Genomic DNA, 25,052 nt, shown 5'->3' with positions numbered 1-25,052 from the left:
TGAGCGTGATCATATTTATTTTTTAAATAAAAAGGGTAAAACGCCTTAAGCTGTCTTTCAGTGGTGGGCGGCCGTAATTTATTTCCGTGTCAGATCCTCACTGTTGTCAATTTAAGTTTCCTTGTCAGATTTCCCGACCTCTGTCGTTATGGAGGCCTCATTGTTCACCAAACTCTCAACTTGGCCAGAGTTATCTCCCTCTGCTGGATCTGGGGCCTCCTCGTCTGTATTTAGTGAGTCCTGATCAGAACCTCCCTCCAGTTTTGGGTCCGCCTTCTGTATGTCGGTGTTCTCATAGGCGTGGTCAGCCTCGCCGGCCGGTGTCACGCCGCTGTCGCCAGCCTTGTCATTCCACATTAGAACCTTATCCGTCTGAATGTCCATGCGTGAGATTTCTGAAGCAAAAAAAAAATATCCGTCATACATCATACTGTTCTAAACTTGTGTCAAAAAGAGTTTTTGGTGGTTTTTTTTGTTGGTTTAAAGCATTTATTACGTACGACTTTTACTCTCATTCCCGAATTCGCGGTTACGAAAGTCCTTGTTTCGTTTCCTTCTTCTTCTATGGTGATAAAAAAAACAATATATGTTTAATGCATGTTTAATTAAACCTTTGATGCCCAATCTACGACATACATGGCAAAAGAAGATTTTAAAAATTTAAAAATCGATCTTTCCCAAACATTTTACACATAAACTATTCATTATGTCCATATTTACACTAAAGCTGATGAGAACCTCGGTACTGTACCTTTTGATGAGAACGAGGATCAGGACGAGGATCAAGAGGATGATGAACAGAACGCCCACCACCACGGCCCCCACGATGGTCGGGATATCCCCACCCTCTTCCTTCAGAACCACCTCTGGAAGAAGAAACCATCAGCGAAACCATCAGCGTGAACTGACGTCATTACGCGCGCTAGTCACCGAAAACTTTATTGTGTGTGTGTGTCTATATATATATATATTCCCTTACAGAATTATTGATAATTTAAGGTAGTACAAAACAGATAAGCTAAATTTTTCCTATCATTCAATATTTCTTAAATTTTTTTCTTTGGAATGAAATCATTTAATACGTAAAATTTGAAGAAAAAAAATCCAACCTCAAAGCTTTTGCCCACATTGCCCCAAATCTACCACTGGAATCTCCTTTCGGTGGAGTGTAAAATGAAATAGTCATTGTTATAATTTTCTATGCCATTAAGTTATTTTTCAAGATATTACAAATATTTGAGTTGCTATTTAAACAGGAGACCTTCTTGTAGTAGTACCAAACTAAGGCTCGTCGCACAGACTGCAGACTGCCAGCTTGTGGAATGTGTGACGTCACAGGAATGTTGAGTATTTTTAGCACAGACTTGGTCAGTCTGATACGTCACAGATACCCTATGGTATTTTTAGCTCAGGAATGCAAAATATTTCATAGACTGATTCTACTAGGTTTTGCAGACATTTGCATCATGAGTATTTTTAGCTCAGACTTTAAGGAATGTACAATATTTTCATAGCCAATCTAAAACATGTGAGAGAAAGGAATGCGGTAAAGACTATAAGTACTTGCATGCCACACTTTTTCTATATCATTTTTACTTGAAATTTTAACGATGGAAGACGCTCACCGAGAGATCCTGAAAAGAAATTATTCAACGTTAGTTTGGGAAATGTCTCCTGAATTAGTTGTTGAAGAGCTTTATAGGAAAAGACAGTTCTGCGCCACCCATCCGTCTTATAAGAAAATAGAAGGCATCCCTCACTATTCCTCACATTGAATTATATAGAAGATATCCCTCACTATATAACGAGTATTGAGGGATGACTGATAAGTAGGTCACTGGTCATTTCAATCACCTGTGCAATCGATCGGGTGGAATGTTTGGATAAACCCTGGAAAACATGAGAAAAAGAGTAAATTTGGAATTGGTGCACACTAAACGGAGATTGCGTAAGGTGTGTGCCAAACCAAACTTTCAATTCTTTAAGATATATAATGAAGATTTGGTGGCGGTCAATCTTAGAAAATCAAACATTGTCCTTAAATCAACCCATTTATGCCGGCTTCGGTATACTCGACCTCGCTAAGCTGCTCATGTTTCAGTTGCATTATGAGTTTATGAAATCCACTTATGGAGATACAGCTAGTCTTCTTTGTACCGACACAGATAGCCTTTGTTATGAAATTCAAATAGACGATATTTATTAGGACATGTATAAACATCTCCAGTAATTTTAACAAACACCACTTTCTGTATTCCAAAACGAACTGTAAAGTTCTTGGAAAAATGAAAGATGAATGTGGGGGAACACCGATACAAGAATTTATTGGACTAAGACCTAAAATGTACAGTTTGTTATACGATGGCCAAGAAAAGAAAACTGCAAAGGGAGTGAAAAAGTCGGTGATTGAAAAAGATTTGAAACACGAATCTTATAAGCAAGCTCTCTTTGATCATAGTTCTATGAAGCAATCACTGAATATGATAAGAAGTGTCAACCACTAAAACTAAAATCTTTTATACAAAATTATATGAACACAAGTTAGATAATGTCAACTTTGGTTTAAATAATGAATTAATATATGCTGACATTCCTAAACTGTCCGAAACGGAATCAGATTCTTAAGAGGGTGAATTTACTTTTAGCGAGGCATCAAAAACACTTTCTAGTATGAAAGCTAATTACCTGGATCGAATGGTTTTTCTTCAGAATTTTTTAAGGTTTTTTGGAAATACATTGGTGTTTTTGTTGTTAGATCTATAAATTATAGATATAAAAATAATATATTATGAGTCACACAAAGACATGGTGTAATTACTTTGCTACCTAAAGGTGACAAAGCTAGACACTATATTAAGAACTGGCGTCCTATAACTCTATTAGATACTGTGTACAAAATTGCATCTAGGTGTATTGCTGTTAGATTAAAAAAATATTTACATAAACTTATAAATCCAGATCAAACTGGATTTATGTCTTATAGATATATTGGAGAAAACACAAGGTTATTATTTGACAGAATGCAATATACCGAAGATTAAGAAATTCCCGGTCTTTGATTGCTTATCGACTTTGAAAAGGCTTTTGATACCTGATCTTGGAATTTTATAAAGCAAACTTTAGATTGTTTTAACTTTGGTCCCACTATTAGACAGCGGGTAAAGATTTTTTATACAAACATAACATCTGCAGTTAATCAAGGTGGCAGACATACATCAGAAAATTGGGTGAAAACCAAACTTTAAGAAAATTAGCAAACCCGCTTATCAGAGAAAACATATATAAAGTTATGAAATGTTAAAAGTCAAAGTTCTTTTATGATATTTTAAACAATAATATCTGTGATAACAGGTAAAAGAAGGTGGAATGAATTATTAGATATAGAGGACATGGAATGGAAATTAATCAATAAACTACCTTTTGTAATAACAAAAAAATGTAAACTTCAGTGGTTCCAATACAGAATAATCAACAACATTTTAGCAACAAACCCTTTTTTATTCAAAATTAAAAAAGTAAACTCTAAAATGTGTACCTTTTGTCACAGAGAAGAGGAAACTATAGAACATATATTGTGGGATTGTGATTCTTTAGAAGAAAAAATCAATTTTAAGGTTACATTTACCAAGAAAACTTTCATTCTAGGCATCCTTGGTAAAAGCAAAGATATCCTTAATATCATTTTTCTTTGGTTAAAGTACTTTATTTACACAGCAAGGTGTACTGAGAAACAGTTGAGTGTTTCTTATGCAATGTCGTCTTTAAAGCTCTTCTAAGAAACACAGAAATTTATTTCTTACAAAAAAGGTGAAAATGAGATTTTTGATACTCATTGAAACATCTGGAATCCAATTTTTACTTGAATTTTCCTTCTCTATCTCTCTCTCTCCCTCCCCTCTCTCTCTCTCTCAAATAAAATTTTGTACTTCTGAATTATTACCGGTATACTTAAAGCAACTTAATCATGCATTGAATGTCTGCAGAATGTGTGAATTAAAAAAAAAAGAGAAAGAAGAAGTGTCAACCACCAATTGTATTCTGTGTCAATACGTAAAACAACTCAAGTCTATATGATGACAAGCGTTATGTACTTGATACAGGTATACACACGGATACTCATGGACATTAAAAAATTAGAAAATAGAGCCATTTGATACCTCTGAAATTGTATAGATGGGTTTACATTGAAAAAAAATAACGACAGTGTATATATATATATGGTTTTTTTTTCTTCTTTTTTTTATTCCATATATGCATAATTGAAATAATGTTTACAATTTGTATGTGTACAATATTTGTTGATATCAATAATAAATTGGAACTTGACATTGAGTTCTTATTCCTCCCCATTAGAACTATTGAGGATGCCACTTATATTCAGTCTTCTAATTGCTCCTCGTCACCTGACTCTTCATCGGACTCTTTATCTTCACCAGATTCTTCATCAGATTCTTCATCATCAGTAATATCTTCAATTTCAAGTAATTCATCAAAGTCTTGTTTATGCTTATTAAGAACGCGAGAAATAGCAGTTTCCACATCTATATCGGTATTTTCCATTACAGCTATTATTTCTTCTCGGATAGCACGATGCAGTTTGCTCTTGTTTAGGTTAGATGTAATCATGAGAATACGTTTGTATTTTCTGAAAAGCAGAGCTCTGTCTTTCGGTAGCATCATATCTCTCACTTCCTCTCGAGCTTCATGCCGAGTGAGTTTGGAATTTTCATCCATAAGTTGATCCAATTTTCTGTCGAACTGAGATTGATTTTCTTCCAGTACTTGATTGACTAGGAGTGTAAATCCACTGTCATCATCCTCCTCACTAACCTCAGACTTTGCATCATCTTCTTCTTCTTCCATTGGACAACCATTTTTGGTATGTCGTTGTAAATCATACGTGCTGGCAAACATGGTACCACATTCTGAACAGGATGGATATTTCTCATCGATTTCCCTTGTCTGTACATTTCTCGTATCTAGTGGTGTAGCCCAAGAATTAGAGGAGGGAGGATAATAATACTTCTGAGTACCCGGTCTTTGGTGGTACGCCATCTCTTCAATCGGATACTGATTTGATACTGATTTGATCTGTGGGGAGCGGGTTTTACAGACGTCCAATTACTTTGTCGATCTGCTGTCAAGTGATGATTTGAGTTGTCTCATCGATTCTGGGGTTGTTTGTTTTAAATCCAAAATCAACGAACCGTAGGGAAAAGACACTGCATTTTCATAAGCATCCAACAGCTTCTTTGAATTTCCAGGATACATTTGTCGTGCAAGGGTTGCAATTTGTTGTCGATCTCTTGGATTTTTAAAGATAACTATGTACTGGCTGTTTAAACTCATTGTTCGGTTTTCCTTTCCTTTGTTAAACAGATTTTGCATAATACAGATCACACTTAGGTTGCGATGGTGAGCACCCTCCGTAAATAGTTCACAAATTTCCTTGTCCTGAGTGGCATCCTTCATCATGTCATCAATAACCAGCAGTGTTCTTTCGCGAGAGTTAATAAACTTGTCTGTTTTGATGTCTTCCGTTATCCCTTGAATGAATTTTATACCTGAAATCCAGTACTTAAACTCATCATAAAGGGGTTGCCATTGCTTATAAATCCACATAATTCTTATAAATCCACAAAATTCTTTCAGGTGCGGGGATTATGAGCTGTTTATTAAAAAGTAGTTGATCCATGTAGATTTTCCCGACATAGTTGGTCCCGCAACGATCATGGTGAAGGGATGCACGAACTGAAACTTATCCTCCATGCTTTCTGATAACATATTCTCTTTTAAAGAAGTGAGGTACTGAGAAGGAGGAGTGAAATCAGGAGGAGGAGGAGGAGGAGAAGGAGGAGGAGGAGTGAAATCCTGATGAGAATACGGTTCTGTGATTTGAGGATACGGTTCTGTGATTTGAGGATACGGTTCAGACATTTGAGGATATGGTTCACTGCTCCCATGAGCAGTTCGTAAATGTCTCCTCAGATTATCAGGGCGTGAAAATTCTCTCTGGCAGATAGAGCATGATGTTGGCTTCATAACTGCAGGGTTGAAAATGATGGCAAGTTTTTAAATAGACTCTTTATATATCTTGCAGCTGTCTCTCATGTACCCAGGAATTAAACTTCGTTGGATACCCTTGTCATTTTACGAAGACTTCTACCTTTCCTCTTCATCTGCGCCGTTTCAAGATTTTCTCAATCTTCCACAAGTCGTCTCTGGTTTTGTTGACTCTTTGAAGCTCAGATTCATAAAACGTTCCCTCGATGGGATCGTTGCCGTAATCCGTAATTTTGTCCCGCAGGAAAATGTGCTTGGTGCTTGATATTCTTACATAGTCTCCCATTTTAAATTTGAAACGCTTACGTGGTTAGTACGCTTTCTTTTTGAAAACACTGGGTTTCAAGACATCTACATATAATTTCTTTCAAGTCACCGCTTCATTGATTTTATTTATGTCTCTAGGTGATAAGCCATTTAACGATCTGTGTGGCCGACTGTTATAATTTCTAACAGTCTGTAAATCTGTATGTTCTATTGTGGGTGAAATATCGATACATCATGACTTTCGAATGAACCGCTCGGCATAATTGGCATGAGTGACGTTATGTGTAACGTAATGATCAACTCCTTGTCTTCTGAAAAATCTTCGACCCCTTGATTTTTTAATTCACTCCCTTTGTCTGTTTGAAGTTCTTTAGGCTTGCGTCCCGTTTTAAAAAATGCCATTCAAAGCATCTATGACACTACCGTGGAGTTTGTTTTTCAGAGGTTTAACCCAAGCATATCTTGAGAATACGTCGATGGCGATGAATAAATACTTTATATATTATATTATATCAATGTCTTCTGAAAGTGTTGAAACGTCGGCTAAATCTCCATCTCAAAGGAAGTCTAAACCCTGGGAAATGACTCTGTTCGTCTTAAAATATATCTCTGTGGACGTTGAAAACTGTAGGCATCAATGCCTTGCAGCCATTGTTTGATAGCACTCAAACCTACTGAATATTTTGCTTCCTTTTTTAAATAATGATAAATTTTCGTACGACCTGCATAGCTAATGGGATTTTTCACATTAAAAAATATATATGTTTTAGGTGTTCCTTCCAGTTCATTGAATAATGCAACTGCATTGTGAACATATTGCTTTTTATCTATTTTAAATTTATTGGAATTTCCTTTATCATGTTATTAAGGTAACAAATATTCTTTAAATACAATGCAGACTTCACATTCCTCAGTTTAAAGGGGCAATAAACTCGGTGGTCAGCGCGCAGTTTGCAGTGACCCAGTCAACATTCCACCCGATCGATTGCACATGTGATTTAAATGACCAGTGACCTACTTATCAGTCATCTCTCAATACTCGTTATATAGTGAGGGATATCTTCTATATAATACAATGTGAGGAATGGTGAGGGATGCCTTCTATTTTCTTATAAGAGGGATGGGGTGACAATTGGTGGTTGACACTTCTAATCATATTCATTGAATGCTTCATAGAACTATGATCAAAGAGAGCTTGCTTATAAGATTCGTGTTTCAAATCTTTTTCAATCACCGACTTTTTCACTCCCTTTGCAGTTTTCTTTTCTTGGCCATCGTATAACAAACTGTACATTTTAGGTCTTAGTCCAATAAATTCTTGTATCGGTGTTCCCCCACATTCATCTTTCATTTTTCCAAGAACTTTACAGTTCGTTTTGTAATACAGAAAGTGGTGCTTGTTAAAATTACTGGTATCAAAGAGGTAGAGATGTTTATACATGCCCTAATAAATATCGTCTTTTTGAATTTCATAACAAAGGCTATCTGTGTCGGTACAAAGAAGACTAGCTGTATCTCCATAAGTGGATTTCATAAAGTCATAATGCAACTGAAACATGAGCAGCTTAGCGAGGTCGAGTATACAGAAGCCGGCATAAATGGGTTGATTTAAGGACAATGTTTGATTTTCTAAGATTGACCGCCACCAAATCTTCATTATATATCTTAAAGAATTGAAAGTTTGGTTTGGCACACACCTTACGCAATCTCCGTTTAGTGTGCACCAATTCCAAATTTACTCTTTTTCTCATGTTTTCCAGGGTTTATCCAAACATTCCACAGGTGATTGAAATGACCAGTGACCTACTTATCAGTCATCCCTCAATACTCGTTATATAGTGAGGGATATCTTCTATATAATTCAATGTGAGGGAAAGTGAGGGATGCCTTCTATTTTCTTATAAGACGGATGGGTGGCGCAGAACTGTCTTTTCCTATAAAGCTCTTCAACAACTAATTCAGGAGACATTTCCCAAACTAACGTTGAATAATTTCTTTTCAGGATCTCTCGGTGAGCGTCTTCCATCGTTAAAATTTCAAGTAAAAATGATATAGAAAAAGTGTGGCATGCAAGTACTTATAGTCTTTACTGCATTCCTTTCTCTCACATGTTTTAGATTGGCTATGAAAATATTGTACATTCCTTAAAGTCTGGGCTAAAAATACTCATGATGCAAATGTCTGCAAAACCTAGTAGAATCAGTCTATGAAATATTTTGCATTCCTGAATTAAAAATACCATAGGGTATCTGTGACGTATCAGACTGACCAAGTCTGTGCTAAAAATACTCAACATTCCTGTGACGTCACACATTCCACAAGCTGGCAGTCTGCAGTCTGTGCGACGAGCCTTAGTTTGCTGGTAACTTAAGATAATTTCTCATGCAATATAATGTAAACCTAGTGCTTGTGAATACTCATTTAAGACGAAAATTTGCAGCACTTAACGGTAGCTAAAAAGAAAATGTATCATTCAAATTTGAATAAAATTTAACAGTATGATTGTCATGACCCTGTAATTAAAATATATAAAAATAAAGAAAATTTAACCATTGGTTTTAGATTAATCAAGGTTTAAGTATGTTTGACGGAGGTATAAATTGATAAAAATCCTAGATGACGTCATCATATTTGGCCTTTGACCTGTTCATATGACCTTGAAATTTGTTCGACAGAAAGAACACAAGTATTTTTAAATGGGATAAGGCTAAATTGCACAAAAATCATAGTTATGAACACGGTGCCATCCAAATGTATGTTTCAAAATTATTGAAATACGTTGTAACCTAAATTTATTTGGCCGTGAGTAATTGATGGGTATGATTTATTTTTTTCTTAAGATAATGGACTGAAATTAATTTTTACATTATATTAAGTCATTATTTTGTGTATTTCAGAAAATATTTCAAATAAATAATTTCAGGGGTGTTTCGTACTACCTTAAATCGAAAATATAGCAACTGCATGCGCAAATTAGGTTTGTCGTCCATTTATTACACTTCAAAAATTTCTGGATGATTCAACGCGCACACGTACCTATCGAACACTCCTCTCCCCGGAAGCCAGGTTTACATCCGGTCAAACATGTCCCATTTACGGCATCACACTGAAGTTCATTCAGACAATTTTTGTTGCAGCGACTGGTGCAGTTGATGTCATAGAAACCGTCTGAGCAGGCTATACATAATCATAAAATATCATTCTCATTTTATTGTTTTTAATATGATGGCAAAATGAAAAAATCTCCATCCATTTATCTATTACATAGAACAAGAGTAAATAACGTTTGAGGGTTTTTTTTTTTAATTCAAGGGATATTCATCTTATACGTTTAACAATTATATGTAACTGCGAGAATAGTTTATGTTTCAATAGTATTTTAAAATCTGATTAAGGTTAGACTTGTAAAATTACTGCTCAACGAAACCCTGCGAGTATATACATGTAGCGTACGGTACAGAAGCGGGTGGTGTCCCAGTCTAATTTGAATAACACTGCAATGGTAAATCTGTATTTATTTACTACTGTTTCCTACTTTTGTTCCATTTTCATTTTTTTCCATTATTTTCTCCGTTTGATTTCTAACTGTTACTGATGGTTATTCTTCATTTCATTTTAATTTCAAACTTCTACAATATGTAAATAGATGTATTTGAGCTAGGGTTTACTAGTATCTTAAATTTCAGTGTATTACTGACACAGACGATTTGATGGATTCAAAACAAATGAATTTCTCGACAATCTAAAAGTTTTATAGCCACTACAGTATTGTGTTACGTTTAATATTTTAAAAACCTCATAAAACATAGCGTTCTGTCTGTCTCGAAATAGATCCGTAATGATCGCCGACCGAGTTTTTTTTTCGGTCGTACGGACTAAGAGATCGATCGGAGCCGTGATTAATTTATTAAAGAACAATATCAATTTTTGAAATATGAGCTTTAGTTATTGACACTGTATTTTCATATACCTACATACGAGGGTTGTTCCAAAATAGCGTAGACAAGTGGCGTTATTCAGTTAATCGAAGACAAAGGAAGATGAAAGTGCCATAAAGGGTTCAAGAAATTTGCATTCAAATAATGTTTTAAAATCAAATATTGTTTGAGATTAAATTAGTAAAATGAAAGCACGTTAGATCAGAAATTCGACATGCGGCGCAATGTAAAAAAAAAGTTAAAATCAACATAATGAAAAGAAAATTGCGAGGAAAAGTATTTTTTGAATGAAAAAATTCAAATAAAACATACATTGATATTTGATAATAATTCTATTATTTACTCAGAAAATGTTTTGGCTATAACAAAACTTTTAAATATTTTATAGATAGTTTTGTGACAAGTTGAAAAGTTAACTTGTAATAAAATGACGATGTCAGCGTTTAAGGCGGCGCAGCAGTAACTGATACAATTTTGTTAAGACCATGAAATAAATCCTAAGCGCCTTTGGAAGTAAATGAAATGAACAAAATCGATTAGAAATGTGTTTTGTGAATAAGTAGTAAAACAACATTGAAAATATTTGATCAAGTATGATGACAATAAGTGAAAAAAAGAAACCTCGAACGATATCAATGGACGTCAAAATGCAGAACGACACATTTCGGTAAGACGGACGTTAGACAACAGGTAATACATGGCCAGTTTGGAGCCGACAGATCGTTTGTACTTAGAAAATATATAAAAAAAGAAGATAAAAATGTTATCGTAAACATTGTGGAGGGTTTAGCAACAACGTAAAACTGGAAATTTTCGACGTCGCACATTGCGCCGCCTGACAAAACTTGTTGTTACTGATTATTCATTTTCTCGAGAAATGAATAAAGTACAGATTTGAATTTTCAGTATTGTCTGCCAAAGTGTCATTAAAGAAAACATAGAAGTCTAATGACAAGTTATCAACAGTGCCTTGGTTTGAATAATAAATTATTTTTATTCAACTTACTTTGCATTGAAAACTTGGAAAGTTTTTGATAAAGTTAATGGACAATAAACATAGAATAGCCCACTCATTTAATGAATGAGTTAACTTTGTCGAACAAAATGGCGGTCAATATGGCGGCGTCCCAATCGCATCTTCTCGGGCCTTTACAGCAAGCTCGGAAAAACACCTCGAATATATTAACATTACCGGATGTTAGAATTCTATACAAAATGGAGTCGCTTCCCATTGAAATAAGTATCGGCTAGACAGCTTTATAAGTCGCTTCTGTGTTATATTTTAGGGTATATCATTGACTTAAATGAAGTCTAGCTTACATCTCAATACATCGTAAAATGTGTAACAGTTGTATTTATAGCAAGTTTTTAAAAAAAAAGGGGGGGTTGTCATGGACGCCTAGGTTATACATTTCAGGTGTTTTTCCTAGCCTGCCGGAAAGGCCCGAGAGGTTGCCATTTGCGCGCCGTCCATGAACTAGAAGAAAATTTTTTGGCCTTAGTACCCTTAATTCAACTTCTATTTTTCATTGATTTTTCTTATATATATATATATATATATATGCGGGTTACCATTAAGCCTCGCCCGCCTCTTGCTGCGGTCGGTTTATTAAACATCATGACATTATTATCGTTGTGAATTAAATGCAGTGCTTTGGGGTTTTTTCCCACTTGTTAATGAAAGCCTTATCAAATCCTTATCAGTTATCATAGGGCGTGTAATGTGATCAACTTTTTCTCTAAAAAGTCAAATTTGTTGACTTCATCTGGAAAAAGATTTTTTGGTTTGATTTTTGTCCCTATGGAAATTCAGACGTTATGGTAAGTGGATTTTATTAAATCTCTTAATTCAAAGAATGATACTGCCTCGAAAGTGTTTAGAGTTTTCGCAATAATTGGGCAATTTGACTGGTTATTTCGCCTCAAAATGTGTTATTCCAAAATTGTCTGTTATTATGTAAAATCTAGTAAATACCTACAGAATCATAAGAAGAGAAAAATAGCTGAGAATGTAACAATGATATGTTGTACGGTGTTACCTTTGTGGCGAGCGCAGCAAGAATTACACATACATGTACTATGCATCATTGTCATCTTAGCGATATTTTGACAGTTAAAAAAAATTGAGAGAGAAAGAGAGAGAGAGAAAGAGAGAGAGAGGGAGAGAGTTTCAGAGAGAGAGAGAGAGAGAGAGAGAGAGAGAGAGAGAGAGAGAGAGAGAGAGAGTTTTTTTTAAAAAAATTTCAAAATACATAGACTTGCTTCCCCCTAAAATCGTTCCTTACTTTTGGATAGAATTGATCAGTCTGTAAAATGTAATTTGTGTTTAATTTGGTCAAATGTGTAAACAGTAAATACAGTATCATTTTTCATTTGTACTGTGTTGTTATCTGACATTTTTAAAAAATAATTTCCTGGTTCAAGTCTTTTTTTAATTTGATTATATATCTGAGTCTAATTACATACGTTGTATCCGGGCCCCGGGTCCCTGTTTGTGGATGTATCACATTTTCCAACTTAAAGGTTTGACAATATGCAATATCTGCATAATTTGTTTTAATTGTTTATTTTTCTGTTTATTCTATTTATATAGTTCAAAATGACCTTTATATTTTATTTCTTCACTACTTATACTTACTGTACATGCATGCAAAATAAGCTTAAAATTGGACGATATGTCAGTAAAGTGTGACTCTTGCTTTTGTGTGTGTATATAAATGCGCTTGCTATTAATATTGTTGCAAATCTTAATCGATTTTCTTGTAAATGCGAGAAAAATTCTATTATATAGATTAAATCCCCCATTGACATTATTAGACAATAAACTGTTGTTAGTCATTCCCTGTTTATAGTCTGTCTCAAGATATTTATGCAGCACAATTAAATAAAATTTAAGGTATCCGAAAATTATGTCAAAGTATAGTGAGTATTAAGCCCACATATACATTTATCTGTTATGCATCCAGATTCATTAAATCTGGGGCTATTATGGATCGGATACCTTAAATAAAAATACACATATCCTGTGAAAGAAGTGCAATTAAAATCGATGAAAGGGAAAATATCCAAGATATTTTCATAGATACATTGTAATTTTTCACTTGGAAAATTTTACAGGAACGAAAGCAGATTTTTAAGGAGATTTATAATAGGGAATGATGACTGTCACATCTTTTCTCCATCCGGAAGCCAGTCCGAATACCTCGCACAATTTTTCAACGTTATCGCCCGGGTACATATATGTCTGTTGCAATGCAACATCCATGTAGACTCCTTTATATTTAGTTGTGTGTTGAGCGTTTCAAAGGAAAAATCTTTGAATTTTTTCATGCTTTTGAATAAACATTGTTGGAACCTTATGATATTTATAAATATCGAGTAATTAAGCAAAATGTAAATCGCGGATATCTTTGGACATAGTAATAGTATAACATTAAGGGTCTTATAGTCTAATTTGGCTACATCGATCAGTGAACATGATTTAGCTGTAAACGATTCACTCGATATTACATATGTACATGTAGTTAGTTTCAAACCCAATACCAATATCGGATTCCTTTGAAATAGTACCGATAACAAGTAAAAAGAATACTAGTAATAGAATTGTGACGTTAAAAAAGGGGTTCGGTCCAATTGACCTGAAAATGACTTGCATAATTTTTATACCTACATATACATGTATAACATGCATGTATAAAAATTTATAAAAATCAAATCATTAATTGATTATTAATAAGGTACATATGCAAACCGAACATAAGCGAAACACAACACAAACCCGCGCACTGAGGCCCAGTCCATCCCGTCTTACAGCCGTCCCAGCATTCCCCGTTATCCTGTCGACACTTGAGAGTTCCACATCCGGTGCTACACGTATCCGTACAGTTTGCCCCGTAATGACCATCCACGCATGCGTCGCAGACACCGGAAGTTCGTTCACACGTCTGGATACAGTGACTGTTGCACGCCGAGTCACACTTGTCTCCGAAGTATCCTGGAACACAACCGGCGCTGCAGTAGCCGGAGTCTCTTTTGCATTTCTTTTCATTGCAATGTTCATTACAGGTTAGGTCACACATGTCGCCATAGAAACCATGTGTACACCCAAAATTACAAAACCCCGTGTCAATACTACACTGGTCATATAAACAGTTGTCTGGACAGGGATGCTGACACGTCTGGCCGTAGAATCCTTGTATACACCCGTCCGAACACCGCCCGTCTGTGACGTCACAGGCGCCTCGATTACAGTTTGTGCTACAGCTCTCACATCTGCCATTCAACAAGAATGTTCCTTCTTCACACCCTGAAATGAGCGGAAAATATCAAGTCCGTCACTGGTTAAACGAATTAAAGAAAAAGGAATTATTCTTTGAGTTGAAGCGGAAGTAGTAAATGAAAATCAAATATCCCTTCCGGCTTCCTAAATTTTTGTTTTATGACTTCCTGTTTTGAACTCTGTACTGTTCTCTAAGACTTTTGTTACATGACAATAGGGTATATACAGCAGAGACAGAACGCTGTGAGTGAATCTTGTCGAAGTCGACGAGTGAAGATCGAGGACTATAAGGTAAATCTTAAGTGCCTGAAAAAGGCTTTCGATACCTAATAATAAAGCTTAGTACCGATATTAAATTCGACTTGACAATATTTATATTTTAGTTGGAGGAGAACACGATTATAGTGCGGTTATCCTTGTACGCAGTAGCAAGCGTTCGCAAATCTTGTTGTCCTGTTAGGTGATTGTTCTTACCGGTGGAGCTGGTAGTGAGCTGTGCTGTAGAGAGTCTTGACACGACAACCACAAATACACACACTGCAGCTACAACAAAAGACACGCCACATACAAAATATTTCTGATGCAAAACATCAAATCGACCGCAAACTATTTAAAACCAATTCAAAACTATTTCGGTTATATATCTATACTTATAAATTAAAACTTTTAGCCAATAAACTAAAAAACGCTTGCATCAGCGTGACTGCTTACACCTTTGGTGTCCGTAAACTATTGTAGAGTATCACCTGATAAGTAATTGTTGTATTATCTAGGCAAATGGTTATTTAGAAGAAGATTTTTAAACATTAACTCAATGTATTCCTATTTAACCCCCCCCCCCCCCCCACGTTGTGACCCCATCCTATCCCCGGGGATTATGATTTGAATAAACTTGAATCTATCCTACCTGAGGCTGCTTCCACACAAGTTTCAGCTTTTCTGGCCAATTGGGGGTTTTTTTTTTAATATTTACTCTATATATATTCTTATGCTAAAATTCAAACTCCCATTGTGGCCCCATCCTATTGATTTTCTCAACTTTGAATCTACAGTACATGAGGATGCTTCCACACAAGTTTCAGCTTTCCTGGCTGATTAGTTTCTGAGAAAAAAATTTAAAAGATATTTCGCTATATATTCCTATGTAAAAAAAAAAGTAAATCCCCATTACCTTCGGGGTCATGACTTTCACAACTTTGAATATTCACTACCTGAGAATGTTTCCATACAAGTTTCAGCTTTTTGGACCAATTTGTTTCTCTTTATACTCCTATGTTATTTATTTATTCAACCCCCAATTGTGGCCCCACTCTACCCTCGAAGGTCATGATTTTCACAACTTCACTACATGAGGATGCTTTTAAACAAGTTTAAATTCTTGAAAAGAAGGTTTTTGAAAATTTCTCAAATATTTTTAATATCCCTTAATTATCTCCTCCTTGAAAAAGGGTGTGGTCCTTAATTTTTACAACTGTGAAATTCCTTTGCCTAAGAGTGTTTTGTGCCAAGTTTAGTAAAAATTTGCCGAGTGTTTCTGGAAAAGATGTTGAAAATGTGAAAAGTTTACCAACAGACGGACGACGGACGACAGACTGTGATCAGAAATGCTCATTTGAGCTTTCCGCTTTCAGGTGAGCTAAAATCTTTTACTAAAATCTTTTAAATGTATCAATCTCAAATATGAAAAATAAGAAATTATGAAATATTTCTTCTAAAAATCAATTTAACTAGACGTCAAACAATTTTAATATATTTTCTTCATGACTTTTCGAAATTATAAGTGTTTTCCGTGAACGATAATAACGTATGGGCGGCGGAAAGGGTAAAAAGACGTTTATGCAAAACTATTTTTTTTTCTAAACATACTAAAATAAGAAACAGACCAGCTTAAACAAAACCAACAGCCTCTTTTGCCAAATCAACAGACAACAAACAATCATTGATGCAAAACCAACAGTCGTGCACTGAATAAACACTGTGCAAAAAAAAAGCATCAGGAGAAAACATACCACAGATTAGAATGCATTTTCTCCGAGAGAAAACGTACCTTGAAGAAATCGTAACAAGAATTACTTGTAAATACCTGAAATACTTATAAAAACTGTTCTTATGCAATAAATAACTTATTCGATAAACACTAATTATATTTTTTTATTGTATCATTGTTTACACAATGACCTACATTTAAAAACTACACAATACAGGTACGTAGCATCAGTTTTTTTAAAGTGGGGGGGGGGGGCACATCCTAAAAACCGATGCCTATGTGAATTAAAAACAGTTTTAATTCACCCACCCCTTAGATTCACCATTGCATGCATCATCTAATTTGGATATTTCTATTAACAAACGTTTTCTCGTTACAACGGCCTTAAGAAGAATACATGTACATTTAAAAGAAATACAATTTGACACAAACTTTTACTTTGTAACATATATTCTTTTTACGAATGGTCATTATCAAAAGTTTGCTAATCATTGCATTCAATTTGCTTAATAAAGTGTGAAACGGAAAAATGAAATAAACACTCATTTTGATTAAATAAGCTATTGAAATAACTTCCTTTAAATTATTTTCCTGTTTGTAATATTCTTGGAGAAATAGTGTAGGGAAGTTGGTTGAAGCGTTTTGTTGTATTTTTCATGACTTCGAAACTTTCTTGGGATTTTATACTTATTTTTAAAAAATTCAAACATGATGTTTTTTCTGCAACATCGGTTTGCTAACCTTATCGTCTCGCTAATTTAAAAACAGAATTATTTCATTGGATCACTAACGCTCTAGGGGTCCTGCAAAGTCACCTTAGAATTCTTCTAATATCGGCGTTCGTTTACCTATGTAATTGTACATTACTGCAACTCAATCCGAATAGAGAACTGGATATGTTGTTTAGTTTGATAAACTGGGACTAGTGGTTAAGCATATAATGTTAATTGTGAGAAAATCTTACATTTTCAAAATAAATTTAAACTTAAATATGTATAACAGTTTTGATATTATTAAAAATAAATTAAAATTAATTGCATAAAGTATATCGTTTTTAGCTTGTGTAACACATCTATCAGGTAAATAACATAATATAACAACATAACATAACATTTTCTACATTTCATTCTATTCCGTTCCGCTTTCCGTTCCGTTTTCCGTTCCGCGTTTTAGCAACACCCTTTACTCGTTTATAGCAGTTTCTTAAAGTAGGAACAACAGATGTTTTTTATTACCATTCTCGAAAAAACCCTGGTATTTATAAACGATATTTGAATCTAGTAATTGATACGGGCATATTCTTTAATAACTTTTAACTTTCCTTGGATTTTCCATATAAGTGTCCCAGGCATTCATACTCGTTTATAGCAGTTTAACGACACTTTGGTAGTCAAAATTCAAATTACAAACGAAATGCAGAACTTTGTTATGTAAATAAGCTAAAGTCCCCCCCTGAAAAAATCAAAGTTTTTAAATTTAGAAGGCAAAATTATTTGACATATGCCCCCTCCCCACCACAAAAATTATGGCAACTCAACCCCTCCCCCTCTCCATACAAAAAAATTGTGGATCCGCGCATGAAAGCGTTCTCTTAAGTCAAGGGACCGGAAGGTTTTTATTTTTCAGGGTACGATTTCTATTGATACCTCTTCGCACGCCATCTAGCGTTTATTCAGTGCATGACTGTTGGTTTTGCATCAATGATCTATTGTTTTGCATTGGCGTCTGTTTAATTTGCATTAGAGGATGTTGGTTTTGTTTTTTAAAGCTGGTCTGTATGTTAGTATGCAGTGGCGTCGGAAGTTAATTGAAAGTTGGGGGGGGGGGGGCTAGACTTATCATCAGAAATCTTGATAAGCAAAAAAAAATGGCATTTCCCAAAATCATGAAATTCCTAATTCGTGGGGGGGGGGGGGGGGGGGGGGGCGTAGTATACCTATAGCTACAATTTTCATTATCACTCTAAATATTTCCTTTCAATTCATTACATTTTGAAACCGGAAATGTGAGGGCGGCACCTTAAAGTACTGATACAATGTACTTCATGTTTTAGAAATACCACGTTTGCTGCGATAAAAAGTGTGTGTGTGTGGGGGGGTCTTGCCCCTCCTTGATGCTATAATTTTGATAGTTAAGTGTAACTTTGCAAAAAAAAGTGGGGGGGGGGGGGGGGCTAAGCCCTCTCCTCCCCCTAGCCCCCCCCCCCCTCCCACTGGTTCCGACGCCTATGCAATATGTTTTTAAAAGTTAGCTATTCGTTTTGTATATTTCTGCCGTCCATGATAACGCTCCTGCGGCCGATAATAATAAAATATTACGTTCCTTGTATATTTTGCCTATCTCTGATTCATTAGTTATATTTGATTAAAGGATATTGATTCATAAATTGGTAACATGAAGATTTATTGGGCTTGCCGAGCGATTAATACACCATTTCGACGAAATAAAAAGCATTGATGAAACAGACCTTGAAACAATTTTTTCGTCTCTATTTTTTTTTCGTAGAGCTTAATAATCACTCAAATGGTAAAACAGAAAATTTGAATAGTCATGTTTGTTGACATGCACAAAGCGAATGTTTGTAAATTTGAACTGACTCGATGAAGAAAAAGTAACATTTTTATAGATGTAGAGCTCCATAAAAAGATATAAAAGATAAATATTCAGGTTCTAAATTTTAAAAAAAAACTTGTTTTTGCTTCTGTCTGGAATAGGAGGGGGCATCATAATTTATCCAATTTTAAATGTAAGTGATGGATAACAGCCTCCCTAGCGTAAAGCGCCTATTTACAAACTCGTCATTTTTAATGATTAGATAAATTATTTGATTTATGCTTGCAGTTTGAACGATTTGTTGATTTTATGTTATTGAAGTAATTGAGATAAATAAACTTGTTTCTTATATGTACAAAAAAATATTATGAAACTCCTTCGTCTCTGCAGATTTGCGAGGAAATCAGAATGATGAATCTTATATGTGATGAATACCTTCGTGGATATGCCTCATCTTTACAATTTGGGTTATCAAAACTAAATTAGAAATATAACAATCTTAACCTTACTGTACGTTTTGAACAAAATAAGACAGTTACCTTTAGCCTGGTCCATGTTCCTAGTATCTACCTGGGACTCTCACCCCTCAGCACATCGTTTTTATTGCTCTATAAGGAAAGTAAAATGTGAACTAATCAATCTTTGTTTTATTATGCAAACTTCAAGGTCATAGAAGTTGGGTTTAGTTTGTTTCTTAGTTTGTTTTAGTTGTTTAGTTTGACACTTCACCACAGCAATCTTTTGAACGCATGGACCATCCGCCCACACACACACACACACACACACACACACACACAATCTGTCAAAGTTCTTATTCATTGTGTCAACCCAGTCGTATTTGTCCAATTCCAAAATTAGACGCATTAATGTTATAATATATGCAACAGAGATCTGAAAACAAAATCCGGGGCGAGAGGCGTGGCTGACATTCGTCGACTTTTGACAAAGACTGTAAATCTACTGCCAATCAATATATATGCACAGATAATATAAATTTATAAGGTGTAACCAAAAGTCATACATGTATAGGAACATATCTAGAATACTAGAAGCATAGAACGTTTACTTTTTAATAAAGGAAGTTAAATCCTGTTTTACTTACCTAACCTTCCTGTAGATAGTCTCAGGTGTTACATCATTAGAAATTCAACAGAGAAGAAGAATTTAGCGTAAAGCCGTGGCTTGATTAATCATCTGTCTTAATTGCTTAAATTATCTGGATGACTGAGCTTTTAACCTGAAGAGAAGTTGTATTGAACGGAATTTGTAAAAACAGGATTTGTTATTCATATTGTGTACCATACATCAAAAATAATTTTGAAAACATGTTTCTTTTTTTTAATTAACGTTCTATGCGTGTTGATAGATAATGTAGATGTGTGGATCCGCTAGCTTTTCATTTTTCGGTACAGAAGGTTTAGATAATCTTAAATAGCTAAATCTCTGATGGAGAGAACTATTGTAGGCTATTTTTGGGTGCTGTTCAATCCATATTCACTTATATGCTTATATGTATATTTTTGAATAAAATACTTCGTAGACTAATAGCTTAATAATATCGGTACCAGTGTCTTGCTTTTTTTTTTTTTTTTTTTGAGAGAGAGAGAGAGAGGGAGAGAGAGGGAGAGAGAGAGAAAAGAAAAAGTGAGATCAAAAAGAGAGAAATCAAACTACATGTATGCATCAAACTATGGACTTTTTACAGTTACTATATTATAGTCTGTCCCAAGTTATTGCTTCCATCAATTTTTGATGATTTTTAATAAAAATACACATACCTGTGAAAGAGATACAATTGAAATCGGTGAAAGGGAATATATCCAAGATATCTTCATTGAACAATTATCCCTTTTCACTCTTAAATTTTCACAGGTACGAAAACAATTTTCTTACGAAGATTTGTAATGGGAAATGTTTACATCTTTTCTCCATCCATTCGGAATACACTCGGAATACATCGCGCAATTTTTTAACATTATCATCCGGGCTTATTAATGGCTGATGCAATGCAAAATCTACGTAGACTTTCAATTTTTGGATGTGTATTGAAACCTGAAGCGGTAGAGGGGGCATTTCAAAACAGATAATCTGGACATTTTTCATATTAGTGGATGAACGTAATTTGAACACAAAGGTATTTACTATTATTGAAATATCAAGCAAAAAGTGGTGGAAGCAAAAAGTCGGGACAGAGTATAACATAAAGTAATTGTAGGGAATCGTTGATATTATTTCCCGTTTTTCGCGTCATGGCTGTATTGGAAAGTTAAAACAAACTGCGAGACAACCATACCGACAACCAAAAAAAAAACTGAACTTTATTTATTTTACAACGATTGATAAACAAGTTCTACAACTTATATTAATATCTCTCGTTGGCACGGATGTTAGCGCGAGGGGGTCATTGGTGTGGGAAGAAGCCGGAGTACCCGGAGAGAACCCACGTGTCCAAGCGGGCGACCGCCAAACCCTATCACATACGACCTCTGTCGATCACGGGGATCGAACTCGGGTCGGAGCGGTGAAAAGCGAGTGTATTGTCCACTATGCTACCTGGACACCGACAACCAGACAGTTAGACATACAGCAGACAGACATACAAACATCCATAAAGACTACCATACAGACATCCATACAGACATCCATAAAGACATCCATAAAGACAACCAGACAGACAGACATAAAGACAAATAGACAAACAGACAGCCAGACAGACAACCATACCGACATCTATAGAGACAACCATACAGACATCCATAAAGACAACCAGACGGACATCCATACAGACAACCAGACAAACATCCACACAGACGGACATAAAGACAACCAGACAGACAGACAACCATACCGACATCCATACAGACAACCATACAGACAGACATACAGCAGACAGAAGTACAGACAACCAGACAGACATCAATACAGACAACCGACAGACAGACATACAGACAGACTGGCATACAGACAAGCAGACAGACATCCATTCAGACATCCATACAGACAACCATATAGACATCCATAAAGACAACCAGATGGACATCCATAAAGACAACCAGATGGACATCCATAAAAACAACCAGACAGACAGACGGACAACCAGACAGACGTACAGACAGACAGACAACCAGACAGACAACCAGACGGACAGATATCCATAAAGACAACCATACAGACATCCATACAGACAACCAGACAGACATCCATACAGACAACAAGACAGACAACCAAACATCCATACAGAAGGACGGACGTACAGACAACCAGACAGACAGACAACCAGACAGAAGACAGACAGACAGACAGACATATTATAAATGTACGTTTTTTACAAATGACTGTTTCAAATCGATACATTAGTCAAACCAACAGTCCCCCTCTTTGTGCAAAAGAAGAGCTCAGACATCTCCCAATGATGAAATCATTGATTAAACGCCCGTCATCATGCAAATGATAAACCAATTCTGATGGTAAGTCTTCAAATGAGAGCAGGATCACTGAAAAATTAAAAATACATGTATAAATAATGATAGCAATTTATTTCAGCAAATGGCAATATGTAGACAAGTTCAAACCATTCTGGGTGTGAGGGCTTTATAAATGAATTTTCCTAAATTACACAATTCTTTGATATTGTTAACACTTAGTAACTGTATTAATTTGTACATGGATGGTTTACACCAGTAACACTTTTTTTTATCTTTGATTGTAATGCTAAATACATTGAGCATACAAGTATAAAGTGATATTCGTCTACAATATATTTAATACAAGTTTTAGAAAATCTACTGATAAAAAAATAACCGTTATAATTGAACACAACACCTCGGTTAAACAAACTGGTCCACTAAATTACCGTTATAACTGAACACAACGCCTCGGTTAAACAAACGGTTTTTTCCCCAAATGGCTACTCGCCAAAACAAACACCTAATTATTTTAGGCAATTAAGGGGTCCTCTAAAGGGGCACTAGATTACTCAAAGTTTTTTTTAGTACAAAATGGCTAAAATCTATTGTTAAAGAGACACTCCTAAATAAGTTTTTACAAGACAGTGGTACAGGAGTGTAGAAAATGTTTTAATTGCAGAATCTTTAAGAAAAGCTTTGGACATGAAATTTTATTTATCTTAATATGAAACTTCCAAATGATCTAAGATTCATATTTACAAAATTTAGAACCTGTAATCATAAATTATCTATTGAAACTGCGAGATGGAATAACATAGAAAGATTTCATAGAATTTGTTCATTATGTAATAAAAACACTTTGGGTGACGAATACCACTATGTTATGGAATGCCAGGCATTTTCTTTATTCCGCTACAAATTAATTGAAGAAAAATATTCAACAAATGTTAATACTTATAAATTTGGGAACATTATGAATACCAATGACATTGACTCATTAAAAAAAATGTCCATATTTGTTAAAAAAAATTAGCTCGATTTTTTTAACTCTGTACTCTTCCAAACTTTACCCTACATTTGTACATTTGTAAATATTTTTGTTTTTTGTACCTCATGTACCATTGATAAGGTTTGAGAGAAATAAAACATTCATTGCACAAGTAGAATTTACCTGTGTCCACCTGGATTCCCCATATCAGTTAAATCAGCATAAATATATAAGAAATAAATGCATGTTTCTATAAATCTAGTAATACATATTATTTCAAAGGGCATCAGTGGTACAGTTTCCAGTCTTTTTTGTTCATTCTTTTACTTTTCAACAACATGTATCATATGTACTAGTATGCTATAATTTAGCTCCGTTTTCTATATAATTATATATTTCTAAAACTAGTCAATTTTTTTTAAAAATATCTGTACACGAAAATTGAATTGACTAATAACTGTGTCTGGAATCATCCAGATTAATATTGTCAAATAATTTTTTTTCACTCAAGTTTTTCAATTAAATAATTTCACATTCTTATCCAATCTTTCTTATAAAAATTTGTTTCCATGTTAGCTTGCTAGGAAATTTTGGAGTAAGCATCGACCTTTTTTGGACATGTATGTAAAATATGATGTTATATTAATAAGTTAATAAATAAATTAAATAAACATAATGCACTCAAAAAGGAAAGGAATATCTCAGTTTAAGAAATCGTGTCTATTCCTTTTAATTTGTACAATGAAATAAAATAAATCCAACATATGACGAAGGTAATAATAAATAATCAACTGTTCTACAATCAAGGTAAATATAGACATACTCTATACCTGTGCCCCTTAGAGGGCCCCGCAATTGTCTAATTGCGTTATTGGCGAGTAGCCGTTCGGGGAACACACCAAACAAACTGTTCCACTATTTAGGTCTTTCCACCTTTCAGGTGAAAGACCTTTTGTATTTCTTACGTTTTTTATTTTTTTTCTTCTCTTTTTTTCCAAGGACAGCTTTTTTATTTCTTGAGATATTAAAACAATATTTTCTTTATGTTATTGGCCATTAAAAGTTATAGTACCAAATGACCCTTTGCTTGATAACTCCCAGAACTTACAAAGTTATTGCCCTTGTGTTAGAAAAGCTTGTTATCGCTACTCCTCTGAAACCATAAGAGATAGATACTTGGAACTTTTACCAATGTCTTCACTACACTTAGAGGGTTCTTCAATCTATTCATACCGAAAAGATCTGAGCCCCCCCCCTTCTAGTAGTTATTGCCCCTGAAAGTATTTACATATAGATAAAATCACTTCCAACTTTTTTATTATTTGTGATAGAGACTTTGGACCACTTGGGATGGAAGCGTCTACCTTAGCCAAACAAAATGACATAAAGGTCAAAGGTCAATGTTATCTGAAAAGCTCTTAATTTATGAGTTTTAAGATCTCTTTTGTTTAGGATGGTAGAGAAAAACTCTTTCATGGATGTAGTAGGACATCTTAAGACATTTCAAAATATAACCCTTGGACCCTTACCATATAACAATTATTGAAGTTATTGACCCTATTGTACAAAA

At 34.7% G+C, this 25,052-nt stretch overlaps 2 protein-coding genes across 3 annotated transcripts; one reads left to right on the top strand and one right to left on the bottom strand.

The window, feature by feature from the left end:
• On the bottom strand, positions 1–20,321 carry LOC105343176 (multiple epidermal growth factor-like domains protein 11). 2 transcript variants are annotated; one of them, XM_034465215.2, is made up of 8 exons: positions 20,190–20,321; positions 19,627–19,695; positions 15,022–15,090; positions 14,047–14,574; positions 9,367–9,507; positions 752–866; positions 501–559; positions 1–395 (listed from the first exon to the last, which is right to left on the bottom strand). In XM_034465215.2, the coding sequence occupies exons 2-8, from the start codon at positions 19,640–19,642 to the stop codon at positions 112–114; spliced, it is 1,212 nt and encodes a 403-aa protein (XP_034321106.2). In that variant the 5' UTR covers positions 19,643–19,695; positions 20,190–20,321; the 3' UTR covers positions 1–111. The 2 variants fall into 2 exon arrangements, with proteins under 2 accessions (XP_034321106.2, XP_034321105.2); XM_034465214.2 differs by having other exon boundaries at positions 501–562; positions 20,190–20,318.
• A 1,312-nt stretch (positions 20,322–21,633) lies between these two features.
• Positions 21,634–22,245, top strand: LOC136275987 (protein starmaker-like). The gene is made up of 2 exons (XM_066086484.1): positions 21,634–21,661; positions 21,824–22,245. The coding sequence occupies exons 1-2, from the start codon at positions 21,634–21,636 to the stop codon at positions 22,243–22,245; spliced, it is 450 nt and encodes a 149-aa protein (XP_065942556.1).
• Positions 22,246–25,052: the final 2,807 nt, after the last annotated feature.

This window comes from Magallana gigas, chromosome 1 (genome assembly GCF_963853765.1).
Source record: "Magallana gigas chromosome 1, xbMagGiga1.1, whole genome shotgun sequence".
Taxonomy (NCBI): domain Eukaryota; kingdom Metazoa; phylum Mollusca; class Bivalvia; order Ostreida; family Ostreidae; genus Magallana; species Magallana gigas.
The sequence above is the reverse complement of the archived record's forward strand: the minus strand, read 5'-3'. Positions and strand labels throughout refer to the sequence as shown.